Source organism: Sitophilus oryzae, unplaced genomic scaffold (genome assembly GCF_002938485.1).
Source record: "Sitophilus oryzae breed Bouriz unplaced genomic scaffold, Soryzae_2.0 scaffold_1432_pilon_pilon, whole genome shotgun sequence".
Classification (NCBI taxonomy): domain Eukaryota; kingdom Metazoa; phylum Arthropoda; class Insecta; order Coleoptera; family Curculionidae; genus Sitophilus; species Sitophilus oryzae.
Window position 1 is genome coordinate 743,394 of NW_022146096.1, and position 15,360 is coordinate 758,753.

The 15,360-nt window shown below is 34.1% G+C and overlaps 1 protein-coding gene across 3 annotated transcripts in view; it reads right to left on the minus strand.

Moving 5' to 3' along the window:
* Nucleotides 1-1,492: 1,492 nt before the first annotated feature.
* The window catches only part of LOC115876361 (2-oxoglutarate dehydrogenase, mitochondrial-like), a 37,257-nt gene continuing 23,389 nt past the window's right edge, over nt 1,493-15,360 (minus strand). For 2 of the 3 annotated variants that reach the window (XM_030892104.1, XM_030892102.1), the window contains 8 exons: nt 14,955-15,203; nt 14,631-14,832; nt 12,558-12,808; nt 7,001-7,196; nt 4,042-4,121; nt 3,825-3,988; nt 1,750-1,904; nt 1,493-1,687 (listed from right to left, as the gene is read on the minus strand). In XM_030892104.1, coding sequence (XP_030747964.1) covers nt 1,582-1,687; nt 1,750-1,904; nt 3,825-3,988; nt 4,042-4,121; nt 7,001-7,196; nt 12,558-12,808; nt 14,631-14,832; nt 14,955-15,203 — 1,403 coding nt within the window. In that variant the 3' untranslated portion in view covers nt 1,493-1,581. Of the gene's footprint in view, nt 1,688-1,737; nt 1,905-3,824; nt 3,989-4,041; nt 4,122-7,000; nt 7,197-12,557; nt 12,809-14,630; nt 14,833-14,954; nt 15,204-15,360 lie in introns of all 3 variants that reach the window. The other variant, XM_030892103.1, reaches the window with a different exon arrangement.

Here is a 15,360-nt window from a genome sequence, read left to right on the forward strand (position 1 = left end):
CCAGCTTCAAATTACTAAAAATTTATAATAATATAAGGCCAGAGAAAGCTACAATTAAATTACCAGCAAAAATATGATTTTGCCATTGTTTGTCAATTTTGATGTCACATTTTGTTTACTTTCTAATTGTTTTCATATTCTTTCCACTCTCGGGGCAGCTTTTATAGTTCCTTATCTCGCTAGAGGCGCAGCTGTCACACAAAAAATTGCCGCTACTTTAATTTCAAATATTCTCGCCCAAAAACAAAGATCGTAATTAAACTTCTTGTTTCCCGTTCCTCCGTGGTTCCTCCTCCATTTTAGTTTGCCATTTTACGAAAAAAAGATAGATTATAGCTTTCGATGTGTCTGTTTCTAAATAAGAAGTGTGTTTATCGAAAACTATCGAGTTTGTTTCATAATTTTTAGTCGGTTTGTTAAGGATATTTGCCACCGTTGTGCTTTTCTTTCTCTTTTTGTTCTGCGTGAAATAAAATTCACCATGCCGTCATTTTGTGGTATTTCGAAGTGCTTAAAGAATGGACCAAAAGATCATTGCTTTCCGAATCCAAAAAGTACTTTGCCCGAGTTTGTTATTTCGGTGATACGCAGCTGAAACAAATTTATTGAAGATAGAAACAATTTTATAAGCTTATCAACATTTTACAACTGAAGATTATACTTTTAATGGCTAATTAAAATATAAAACACTTCCGACAGTAAATTTGCCAGGTAGATTTAGTTATGAAAGCTCATATTTAATATGTTAATAGTTTATATAGTTTTCAAAAGCAAGTGAGGGTTGCTGGATCAGACGTACTCTCCGATGGCAAAAATTATATCAGGTTCAGATCCTCAGAGTTTCATCTTGAGGTCTCTGTTATTTTTAATATACCGGGTGGTGCATCTCGAAAGTGGCTCACCCCTATAGCTTTTTTATTTTTTCAGTTAAAAAAACGAGATTTGGTATGTTAGTATATGACATAAATTAGGATTGATTGACATATTCAATTGTTTTCGGTCACTTTCTGTCGGTAATGACTACAACTTTTGATTTTTAAATGGGACCTTAGGTATTTTTTTTACTTTATGCAATAGAAAATAACACTCTGAATAGAATGACACATTATATGTCAACTTTTGACATTTTCGTATATAGCTTAATTGAAATTATAACTTGTGGTTCGTAACGAAAATTTAACTCAAAATACCAAGTGTGTGGTATCAAATTATTATTCGTAAAAAATGCTTTTTCCAAATATGCTAATGGGCCACCCTCGTACGATTTGGGCATCTTTTAACCGGCCAGGACAAGACACTAAAACATTAGACGATCAAATCTATTTTTAGAAGGCTCCTTGATTAAGAATTAGTGTTTTTAACATAGCCATGGCACTCTAGATTGAAATCTAAAATACAATTTTTTATTAAGCGAGAATGTTAAAAGTTTACATATTATATGTCATTCGATTCAGAATATCATTTTCTAGCATTTATAATAATTATTAGACAGTTGTAGAAAAAAGTATATATTTAGAATTTGCGAAAAATATACAATTTACAGAACTTCAACAATAGTTTATCACATTTACACAATTTTCTCTATTCGCAACACTTAGTGATGTCATTCATTAAATTTTCATATTCATTTTGATATTGGATTTTGTTCCCCGAAGCAGTACTGGCTGACGGTGGTCTTCCTACGTACCTAAGAATATAAGTTCATTTTCAAAACCATATTTGGTTTCGCTACCTTACTTTCTCACTCACGTGATTGCTCTTAGTCCTTTGAGGGCTGTCTCGAATCTTGGTAGCATATACGTCCAACAACCTGAATTTTTATGCTCTTCTTGTCCCCACACGATCTTAGCATTTTTATATTTTTCACATTCTTTTGTTACCAGGTCATAGGGAAATGGACACATCTAAAATTAAACATAACAATTATAAAACATGTCTCTACCTCTGTGGATGATTCATCTCTCCAAAAAATCCTATGGGTATTTCGCCACTGTAACAGCGCTTTCAAATGGAGCGGACCGTTCGCGACTTCGAGCAAATGTCATGAATTTATATGAACAATTTCACATGGATCGCGTATGCTCCATCCGGATGATTTCGTCCAACGTCTATATTGAAAAAACACGGGGACGAACAGCGCGGACGCTCCGCTCCATCTGAAACCGCTGTAAGAAAATCTACAAAATAAAATAGTTATTTTTTATAAACACTGCTGTGTTTAATCCAACGGAGGCTAATCATCAGCACAAATTTGCCTAATGGGCAAAAAATGCTTTATGTTTCTGGAAGTATATCTCTTCCCGTCGTCAGAAGCAAAAAAAAAACACAAAGAAAAAAAACTATTTAAAATATCTAAGTGCAAATATTCGAGAACATTTTAATTTATTTAAACAGATACGTCTATAAAATCGTTGATGTTGAAATTTTAAAAATTATAAAGAAAGAAGCGTAGCCTATAAACGAAAAATAGAGGAGTCTTTTTTGATACAATCTAATAAAAATAAATGTATTGCTCATGCATCTGTAGATGTTAGTAATGTATAGCAATAGTTTCTTTGATTTTAAATAACATAACATAAATAAACATAACATACGTAAAAATTAAAAACAAATTAAAAAAATTGGCACCGGGAGGCACGTATAGCCGCCCATACTAAAATATGTTAATAAAAAGTTGGTAGGCAGTTCTTTTAGTTTCAAAGTAAAGGAATTTTTCCAATTTTGGGCCGCGGTTATTTCCCCTATCCGCCACCTGGGGTCGCGTCTGATGGGAGTTTGGAGTTCTCCACACGGAATATCTCAAAAACTGCGACTTTGACTGATTTTGATGTTATTACAAATTTTGTTGCAAATATTATTCCTAATCTTAAATTGAAAACCGCGTTTCGTTAGCTACTGTAATTTTGGTTTGGTTTGGTTTGGTTTGGTTTCGATTTTTTAAAAATTTTAACCCCCTCCCATACCCCCTTACCAACCCCCCACCCCCACTAAAAACTAATAGCCAGATTCTCGGGTGCCACAATATTTTTGTGCCAAATTTGGTTAAAATCGGTTTAGCGATTTTTGAGTTATCGTGATAGAGACGGACAGAGGGCTAACCAGCTTAACATCATCAGCAAATGATGAAAACTGATGGTTAGCTTCAAATTTACGAATAGCGAACCGAGCGTCCAGTGTTAAAAGCAAAGTGTTTTGATGTATTGCGGTGAATTAGTGATTTATTTTGCTGTTGTTACACCAAAGGTTGACGCCAACTGTAATAAATATTTTTTATTTGTTTTGTTGCTGTAGGTACTAATAAGAGCCTTGTCGTCCAAAAAATCTTATATGCGATATATTAAAATTAAATGAGATTTGAAGTTCAGTTCTAATGAGCTCCTGAACATCTATTTCTAGCGTATGTCTACTTCAACATCATACGTGAAAATATAATATAACAAACTTAACAATGAAGGCATATAATTTACTCTAGTTTTAAAAATACTTTATTTTTTTCTATAATTTTTATATCCTTTTTAGCTAATTTCTTTTACGCAAGTTTTTATTACCGAATATTTATTAAACAGAGCTACTTCTTTTAATTCTAAAATTTCTAAGATTTTAATTAATTCCTGGAAAATAACTGTTTTTAAATTCAAGAAATTAATAAACATGTATTTTTAATAAGTAATAAATTTTACAATTTTGTTGTTTAATAAAAACGTGGCTATTAAACAAATAAAAATCGGGACATTAGGGCTTTGCGTGGGGACGCGGGACTTTTGGATCAAAATCGGGACTGTCCTGACAAAATCGGGACAGGTGGCAACCCTGATTAGACGTACTTGTTCAACACGAGCCACAGCTATTTTGTCATCCAGTTTTCTCTTCTCAATTTCTTTTATGAAGTCGTAATATACTTTTCCTGAACAAAATACCAGTTGTTTTACAATATTTGGATCTTCGGTCACCCGTCCTTTCGAAGGAATTAATCTCTGGAATTCCGTACCTGAAACGGACTGAATTAGCTAAACTTTAATCCATTATTTTCTTATTAGACACCTTCAGTCATTTCACTAAAATCGCTCTTAGCTTCTGAATGTCGCAATAGACTTTTGGGAGTAAAGAGAATCAGCGGTTTTCTAAGAAAGTAGAACATTTTAGTTTTACAACTAAATAAATATTGTAATCGCAAAACATTTTCGGATGCACGTCATCAATTATATCGACATTGACACTAAATAAACCTGGGGCGCTATTCTGTACACGGCATCGACAGTCGTCGGTATCGGTAAGTTACGACAGCTCTTGATACGTATTTGTATGTAGTAAAAATGTGATAATTGTTGTTGTCATAGTTACCGATCGGCCCTATGGCTGATATTGCAAATTTGTACCGACGAGGATCGGTATCTCTACCGTGACCTTATTAACTTTACGGTAAAGATACCGAGAGTCGTCGGTACAAATTTGCTATATGTCCTATTAATGACCGACAGTTCACGACAGAGTTACCGACAGCTATCGGTACGTACGGCCAATGAGCGTCGTGTTGATTGTTGTCATAGTTTTAGCTGTCATTACCATCAAAGGCTACGGTAGAAATACCGACTCTTTTTTTCTCAGGTAAGATTTCTACAGACGATGACAGAAGAAAAGCAGATGACGTCCCATATCAATCTATTTATTTTACTAAAAAATTTCTAATAATTTTTAAGTTAACTATGGATGGGTATAAATATAAATCCGTCATACGTCGTCTCTTGTTGTTAACCAGTTTTCTTGGTTTATTTCAAAAATGACAGATCGTATTTCAATTTTATTTTGACGGAACGATGAACGACAAACGGACGCCGATGCGTATGAACCAGTATGAACTCGCCGTTAGATTTTTGACGCTTGTCAAAGTCTTGCCAAATTATAGGTTATAATTTTGTGTCAACTTTTGTCAAATACCCTGCGTTTTGGAAGATGATGCATTTTGATTGGTGTTATTACGTGTGTTTTGTGTCTTTTGAAGTCAAGTGGAGGAAAAATCGAGTGAAAATTAACTGTAGGCCCAGAGCACAGTTTATGGTTAATACTCGCTGCCCAGGCAGAAAGTCTTATACACTAATAAAGTTATCATCAATAAAGTTCGTATACCATCTCGTCGTAGATAAGTGCATCTCGAATATGGTAGAAGGGCCATACCTGTTCTGTGGACCATACTAAACACATACTAAAAACTGGAGTAGCTGTAAAATATCGACATCACACGATAGGTAAATAATGGATTTTAGTACTGCAGAAAAATAACGCCAAAAGGTACTGGTTTAAAAAAATTAAGATTAAAGTTAATTATCAACTTTTAAGGTATAAAATTCGGTAAGTGTTATTATTAATAAATAATAAAATTATGTAAGTATTCTTGCCACTTGCTGATACAGAAATTTAATTCTACGCTGTGTTTGTCATAATGTGGATCAACCTGCTCTCACTACCGGTTTCGGAGCCCTACTCCATCATCAGGTGAGCTTGAAACACAGCGTAGAATTAAATTTCTGTATCAGCAGTTAAGTGGCAAGAATACTTATATAATTTTATTATAGACCTATACTGCAAGAAATTTGTTTTCTATTTTATAATTTGGCTTGCCTGGAAAAAAAAGCCTTCTACCATCCTTTTACTATTGATAATGCGCCTCGGTGGTACGAAAGTATTACCATTGCACGCAGGCGGCTATCTCCCGTTCGGGACTTAATATCTAACCGACACTTTCCGACAAGTCCGAATTAACTATCTCTGCGCTGTGGTTGTCATTTTGTGGATCTGTCCAAGCTCACCTTATGATGGAGTAGGGCTCCGAAACCGGTAGTGAGAGCAGGTTGATCCACATTATGACAAACACAGCGTAGAATTAAATTTCTGTATCAGCAGTTAAGTGGCAAGAATACTTATAATATAATTTTATTATATACCTATACTGCAAGAAATTTGTTTTCTATTTTATTATTATATTATTTATGTTGTTTATTTATTCCTGTGGAATATTACAAATTTGTATTTATACATACTTATGTTATATTGATAAATATAATCATAAATGCGGGAAGTTTCATTAAGCTTGAAAGTAAGAAATAGTTCTTTTTTATATTTTTTGGTATGTGGTGTCTTGTTCTTCTTTGTTTTGTATTAACACATACCGTTTTTTATTAAATAAAATAACTCGATTACATTTTTTCAGTTTTATACAGTTTTTTTCACAATATTTGGAAGTAATTATTTGTCAGTCAAATTTTAAATATATTAATTTCGTGTTGTTGTTGAATCTTTGTGAGTAATTATCGTTTTTTGCCTATTTTTATAGTCTTTTTTTTAAAAATTGTACTTTTAATCACAAACAGTTCTTTTAAGAACTAAATTTTCGAGTTTTTGTATTGCATTTCTTGAAATTGTGTGTTGAAAATATGCCGAAGCATTTAAACAGTCGAAGCAACGAGCTTGTAGCTTCCCTGATAACCTATTTTGAACGAGAACGTGATAATAAAGACCTTTTATTACCCTTAACTGCAGAAGGAAGTTTGATTGATAAGCACTTTACACGACTTTCAAAGTTATTCCTACGTTAGTTTTTATTAAATTCTGTGCTTATTAGTTTGTGCATTAACAGCACCTTCTTACTTGCTATTACCACTTATGGCGTTGTAAGATAATAATAAGATCCATCATTAAATAAATAAATAGCTCATAATAACGCTTACAATAATCTTCATAATGGACTAGTTTTTGCCAATATGTAATAAGTAAAATAAACTCTAAAACAAATAAATCAATTAATTACTAAACTATTAGTTATTAAATGAAAAATAAAACGTAAAAATCTTTAAAAAGTATTATAATAAATATATTGTTTGTCACTTTTAAATTAAGATTGATCTCATAAATCTATCACAATCTGGCAGCGCTGCCGCCATCGTTTGTCACTCAAAGTTGATGACGTGCATCGGAAATTGTTTTGCGATTACTTTAACATATTTACCTAAAGGGCAGTTTAATTTGCCTGCGGAGGATGTGAAATAAATTTGCCGGTGTTGTGCAATTAGCTACGATCCAATTAATATCATTAAGTTGATTTAGAGCTAAATTTGAAAAATCTGGTGGGAGGTAATCGGAATCGTCAGCACACAATTCAAGAAATCGTTCGATCCTGGCACTGGAATGTTCAGGACCTTGACCTAAAACCGAATAGTTTGGTTTGGTGTATTGTTGCTCAAAGAAGAGAAAGTAGGAAGAAAATAATACTACTTAAGGAAGATCGATAGAGAATAGAAAAGATTACACACTCAAGGCAAGTTGAAATAAATTATTCAGCTGAAGTACCTTGGGCTGGGTACGTGTATACTCTCATGACTCACTTATTTCAACTTGTACTGGGTGTGATCTTTTTTACACTCACCAGCACGAAAAATGGGCACCTTAAAATTTTCATGTATTTTAAAGTTTTATACAGTATGTCCCCGGATTGTCTTTACAAGAGAAAAACGTTTTTTATTATTGACATTTTGAGAAAAATGCATTCTTCATAAAATTTTTGCTTGTTCTAAAATGGATAATCCTGTTTATACTTTTGCAAATTTCCATACGTTTTTTTAGAGAACATTAAGAAAAACTTGAAAATGTGGTTGAATTTTTTCCATAAAAGTCCTTAAAATCAAAAGGCCTTTCTATTGGTGCGTTTAGCGCGAGCTGAGCGTGCGCGCACGGCATTCGTTCGCGCTCTCGGCTCCGTTCAAATTAAAAACTTATTTTTCGACGAATGAAGTGATCCATTTGTGCGCGCACAGCAGAGTTGTGTTGGCGAAAATAATGCACCGAATTAACGAAGATTCATTAATCCACTCCATAATTTTAATAAAGAAAACGAAAAAAAATCACACACGCACGCACGAACGCAGACAAAACAAATTGCCGGTGCAAATTGAGCGTTCGCGCACACATAAAATCCCTTTGAGCACGTGAGCGTGCGCGCACAGCCGTTTACACTTGAGCATTCGCGGAGGATCAGTGCGTGCGTGCTCAAGTCTAAACGCACCATATGGTAATATCAATTCGATTTCATTCATTAACAGATGGTTATTATTAATTTTGATTAATGTCATATTCTTTACTGTTGTTAAAATATCATATATTCTGATAACTATCACCCTCCGACCACCCTTTGCGTAGCATTTAACTAAATAAATTGTGTGCTAATAAAGTGTGTAAAAAGGTTATATTACTATAAAAACGCGTTTTGATTTTTATAGTCCGGTCGTCCGTGCGTTTTTTGAGGGGGCGTGCGTTTTTTGAGGGGGCCTTTTTTTATTGCTGATAGTAATATTTAACATGGTTTTAATTAATTTAAAAATGGGAGTCTCTTAAAAAAACTGTCGTTCGGCTGCCATCTTGAATTTCAGGCTGAAAAGAAAAACATACTTAAAAATGACTTACCTGCTTAACAAATATATACTTTTGTGCTTGAAAGTTTAAATTAAAGACTTAAAAATATTTAAGATATATATTTGTGATATTAGGTTAACATACAGAGTGGTTAAAATAATAAAAAAAACGTTTATTCATCATCTGTGTCGCTGTCTTCCAGTGCTGAATCATATGCATGTCGATATTGTGTCATCTGCTTCTTCCTCCACCTCGTCATCAATGTCGTTGTCTTCTGTCTTGTCTACTAAATCAGTCGCCACTTATTCTTTGACCTCATCACTACCTTGGTATAAAAGAAACTTTTGGGCCGCCGTAGGTAATGCAGGTTGCATATGCATATGAGGCCGCAATCCTCCTTCGTCGGACTTCCACCCAAATTCTGTAAGTGTTAAACTTCGTAACTGCCTTGCATTTTTGTACTCATAGGCCTGTAAGTGACTCCTGAGACAATGCTGATGATGAATGAATCTACGTCTGGCGGCAACCGTGCAGTATCAAATTGGTGTAATTGTCGCCACTTACGAGCTCTAGCATGAGCCAACGTTTTGCTTACCGGATCGTTATACAAAACTCTAAGTGTGAATAATTCGAGAATAACAAAGAGCTGTTCTGAAAATTCGTCACTAGAACCAAGCTGCTGTATTGTCTGAAAATAACTTGCATTATCTGAGTGAAGCAAACGTTTCATTGCAGTGACCTTTCCCAAACCAAAAAACCCTTCTACAGAATCACATCCGGTAAATGTATAAACACCAACAGCAGCCGAGGCTTTATCTAAATCTGAACATAGAGATCAACAATTAAAAAACTCTGAACCACTCGTTTTTTTTTGTACATAAACATATTCTGTTCAGTTAAATGGCTAATGAAACCAGGAAGCTCATATAACATTCATCGATCTACAAAAAGCATATGATACAGTGCCAATAATAAAATTATGGGAAGTATTGCACGAATCAAGAATTAACGCAGCTCTGATAAAAGCTGTACAGAATCTTTACCATGGAGGAAAATCACAAATAAAAACGGTCAACGGTCTCTCAGAGGAAATTTCTAAGGGCTCCGACAGGGTTGCTGTATATCCCCAACACTATTTAAAATTTATATTGCCAAGGCCTTACATCTATGGAAAAGAAAATGTAACGGAATGGGTATAGAACTAAATGACATATGCCTATACACCTTGCAATTTGCAGACGACCAGGCCATAATTGCAAACGACAAAGATGACATGGAATATATGGTGCGGAAAATAATTGAAGAATATGCTAAATGGGGTCTCACAGTAAATACAGAAAAAAACAAAATACCTTCCAATTGGAGCTAATACAGAAAATCTTATTTTAGACAATAATATGGAAATTAGGGCATGTGAAGATTACAGGTACCTGGGATCGATATTTACAGGAGATGGAACGGACGATAGAGAAATAAACAACAGAGTAATACAGGCACGAAGAGTTAGTAAAACAGTAAATACAGAAAAAACAAAATACCTTCCAATTGGAGCTAATACAGAAAATCTTATTTTAGACAATAATATGGAAATTAGGGCATGTGAAGATTACAGGTACCTGGGATCGATATTTACAGGAGATGGAACGGACGATAGAGAAATAAACAACAGAGTAATACAGGCACGAAGAGTTATCAGATGCATAAATGGCATTCTATGGAGCACTGAAATTACAAAAAACAGGAAATATAATATATACGAGACACTAGTTAAAAGCATATTACTCTATGGATGTGAAACATGGCGACTCACTGAAAGGAATAAAAAGGAAATTAGAGACAACAGAAATGGACGCGATTAGAAGAGCAATGAGAATTTCACGGAGGGATAAGATCAGAAATGAAGACATTAGACAACAGATGGGAATAGAGGGAACAATAGTAAATGATATAGAACAAAAACAATTAATATGGTACGGCCACGTTCAGAGAATGCACAATGAAAGAATTCCAAAACAAGTCATTCATTGGATACCACCTGGTAAACGAAAGAAAGGACGTCCCAAGAAAACATGGATTGAAGGAATAAGAAGGTCGATGAGCGAGAAAAATCTGACCGAAGATCGATGGGAAAATCGCACAGGGTGGAAGTTAGGCATCGGACAACGTCGTAGGACGTTCTGACCCGAATTTATATATATAAATGGCTAATGTATGAAGCAATAATCCACACATCTGTGTCCTCAAAATCAAAAACAACGAAGTCAGAATCGCTCAGTTTAGCCGCTTGGAAAAATGCTCTTATATCCGCTTCAGATGGTGAGGATGCCTCAAATCTTGGATCACATTCGCCAGTTCTTAGGCTATAGCAGATTAGGTCTTTTGTGAATACCAATCAGCGGTATGATCATATTTGACCCATTCTTTTAAAATAAATTCTTGCAGTCCCCGTTTGTTTTCCGGTTTTGAAAGAAAAGAACGCCATGATTTACCTGTAGGCATTTTCTGGCCAGCCACAGGATATATATTTGGAACAAATCCGTACGATTGCATTCGGCGTTTCTGCTCTTGGTGCGTCACGCTGTCCATTAACACGTTCTCATCGTATATATCATTGATCAGATGGAAAGCTACGGCTTGAGGATGGCGATTTTACAAATATTTATAAAGATTTACGGCGAACTGTCTCCAAGTCGTCGAAGCTGGTACTTTATTCCAACATCGACTATGACATGGTATTGGTGGTAACACAGGCTTAATTTTTTTAAATTTTTTAGGTGTTTTTTGGTATAAATCAATATGGCGGCCAAACGACGCCATTTTGGAAGAGACTCCCGTTTTAAATTTGATCTTAGACACCTAATGAACTAGTAAGAACAATAAAAAAGGTCCCCTATTAAAAACGCACGGGATGTTGACCGGACTATTAGGACAAAAAATTCAACCATATTTTCATGTCTTTCTTAATTTTCTTTAAAACTGTATGGAAATTTGAAAAAGTAGAAACGGGATTATTCATTTTAGAACAAGCAATTTTTTTTTATGAAAAATGCATTTTTCTCACAATATTAATAATAAAAAAAGTTTTTCCTCTTATACAGACAATCCGTGGACATACTGTATATTGTGTTCTAGTGGACCGATTTTGATGATTTTTTAAGCAGTTTGTAGCTAAATTATTTGACTTTTTAGTGTGTCTTTCTAAATTAAAAATTAAAGTAGCCATCTGTCATTATTTATACGAGGAAAAACAAAATGTTGATATTTTGGTAAAAGTCTGAAAAACCCTGTAGGGTACGTTAACAAAGCAAGGAATTTAAAAATCACTTTATCATCTAAGTGTATCTTTTCTTGATGTTTTTTTAATTCATCTCAATCTCAATAGTTTTATTTTTTTGGAGATATTCGCTTTTGAAGGAGACACTAACATTTTTTCAAATTTTTTACTTTAAAGCCATTACTTTGCTTTTGCTCTTAGCTTAGTCATCAGACCTATAAAATAGTATTTATGATTTATTTAATGTCACTGTTTTTGAAAAATCATATTATTACTGTCTGTTGGGCAGTTACTCTAGTAGATATGATATGGTTTTAAGTCCAAAAGTTGATCTCTATTATGATCAATTAAAGTATCAATAGCCGATACATCTCTGTTAGAGAAAACCTCAATAAACAATAATTATATGACCTTTCAATGATTGTGACATTACAAAAACAATATACATAAGTGTGCTGATGAGGACCCAAAATAAATGCTAAATTGCTGTAAATCGTTACTCTCTTATTCAAAAGCTACTATCCAATAAAAATAAAGCTATTGAGATGCATTAAAAAATAAACTATCGGGAAAAGACGTACCTAGATGAAAAAACAATGTTTAAATTGTTTGCATTGTTAACATATTCCACAGGGTGTTTCTGAAACTTTCACCAAAATATCAACATAGACAGAGAAGTTTCATTCTTAATTTAGAAGGATATACTAAAGAGTCAAAAAATTTAGCTACAAATTGCTTAAAAATCATCAAAATCGGTCCACTAGGACAAAATTTATTAAACTTTAAAATACATCAATATTTTAAGGTGCCCGTTTTTCGTGCCGGTGTGTGTATAAAAAAATCCGATAATGAAAAATATATCTGATAGTTCAAAGGTAGGTACCTTCAAGTCCATGTGGCAACAAACATACCATTCCACATTGACGTATCCATTTACTTTGTCCACTGGCAATCATGGTATCGAACATAGCCTGTGCGTTATTTGAAAAATCCCCAAACTGACCTTCCCATAGTACCAAAGAATTGGGGCTAGCCATAGAGTATCCGTGTTCAAATCCGAGAACGCCATATTCAGAGATCGAACTGTTGCATACGGTATAAGGTGCCTGGTCAGGATACAAATCTTGAAAATACCTTAAAAATGTAGTTAATTTATCGGGAACAGATTTTTTGCCAGGACCTTTAAAAAAAAATTCAGAAACTATTTGAGACCAGAGTTTACCAAAAATGTTTTTTATAACTACTACTGGGTAAATGAATTTGTAGTATAGTATGATTTTTTTTGAAACTTTAGTTTTGGACATATAAATTTAATTGGACCTTTTAAAAAAATTATTTTTTTTTCAGAAACTATTTGAGACAGAGTTTACCAAAAATGTTTTGTATAACTACTACTGGGTAAATGAATTTGTAGTATAGTATGACTTTTTTTGAAACTTTAGTTTCGGAGATATAAATTTAATCGGACTTTTCCACAGTCTACAAGGTCAAACGGTAATAATAAACGGAGAGCTGTTACATAAAAAAACCTTATCATCGTTACATGGCTAATTTTTCTTGTGAAGTATCCTGTTGTGTAGCCTTAAAAAAAGCTTAAAGCGGGCGCGGTTTTTTCTGTATTTGCATCCATTCTTTTTCGTAACCATAGAGTAAAGCCGTTGGCATGATAGGTTAGAAATAATTATACCGTGGGTAAATTTGCTGTGTGGGAACAGGCAGTTCTAAAAAGTTTTCTAAGATATACAAGAAAATTTTAAAAAAATACACGTTTGCGAGAGCGAGGATTTGCAGTATGATGAAAAAATATATTTATATATCGTATATTTGATGGCCGCCCTCGCTTTAAGCCACGGGATCACGCTGGCAGACATGACTATTTATAATGGCTACGCAAAAGGATGATAGGTTTTTTTTATCTAGCCAGCTCTTAGATTATAACCATATTGACGTAATGGACAACCTGCATCTTCAGTTCATTTATTCATGCATAAAGGACGAATACAGGGTTATGTAGGTTAAATATTCAAGATGTTGCTTACCGACAATACGACGTGAGCTACGACCAGGACCAAGGACCAAGGACCAATCAGAACTATCAGTCTTTCTTGGACATTTGCCGTGGAAGTGTGTGTTAATTTCTGTTGTGATAAGTGTGGTTGTGTTTGCAGTTTTGATATTATGTCAAAATTAATTAAGTATTGTATCACCTGTTTTTATGTAATAATACTTTTTTTTAGTTCTATGATCTGATATGTTATGACTTGTTAATGCTTGTTTAACAATGTTATACCAAAGAGGTTATACTTAATATATCAATTTGCATAGCATAACTTTTTTATCAATAAACTTAGTAGAGTTTCAGATTATCTAATTCCTTTTGTTTCCGTTTGTAATTTTATTTTTAAGATATATTGTGTGACTGTTTCACATAATATATATTTTAATAATAAAATTGCAAATAACGAATAAAAATAATTAAAATAAAAAGGTGTATTTTAAAATTCCCGCCTGTTCCCCCCGGCCCCGCACCCCTTTGGCTATCCTATAAATGTCGCCTATGACCAGAGATGGCGACACGAAAATGGAACCGATTTATTACAAGGAACTGAGGCTTCTATGGACGAATGATCTAAGAAAATTCCACGTGGCGTCATCGCCTAGTTCTCGTATGTCTGTCTTGCATTTGCGCATCCATGACTCGTTCAAGAGAGAGGAAAATTGCTGGCATGACGCACTAGCCTTCTCAGCTGATGCGTACAGTAGTGCATTTTTTATTAGAGAACAACGGCATACGGTCGAGTCGGCCGCTCCTGGCACGTATACGTAGACGTAAAGAATCTTTTAAGTGTATAAAAAATAGAAAATATAAGAAATGCGCATGTGTACGTAAACGTTTACGTGTTTGTAGGCCGATTCGACCGTATGCCGTTGTTCTCTATTAATAAATCATCCTTACGTGTATCGAGTCTTGTCCTGGGTTTGATGATGCAATACATGATGTCTATGTGAGAATGTTCCTCTCTCAACATCTTGACCAGATAATCTTACGTGCACACCCTCTTTTAGTAAGCTTCCAAAAGTCATTGCTTCTCCTATTGCCCAATCACACTTTTGGTGCGTTACCATATCCATTCTATGTTTCAATATTCTCTTCACAACTACAAGTTATTAAATATTATATAAATTTAATATTACAGTAAAATAGAAGCTTCTATTTAGTTTTATTTTTTTAATATAAAATTTTATATTTTCAATAAAAAATATTGTTTTCAATACTTACCTCTATGAATTACAAAACCGTCTGGCGGAGGACTGGCAAACTTCATACCGATATGTTTTAGTACGTCTTCACTTACTCCTGTTGGTTCGCATTTGGTTTTATCTTTATTTTCGAAGAAGTTATTCCACGGCGAGTCTATCCAGTCACTGAATCTGACCGTTGTTTCTTGAGAGGCCCTATTAAAATCTTCCTCGCAAATTTTTTCGTATTGATGTTTATAATCGTTAATTTCTGTATCTGTCGTGATTCCTAGAATTCGCGGAAAAAAAATCGTGGGTGTTTGGGTAGGCTCGAAAGGAAACAATGTTTGTGCGACGTTTCGCGATTTTATTGTCGCTTCTTTAGGCACCAAAACATATATTAATCCATATGCCTAAACACATTCATGCGATTCCAATTTGTCAAT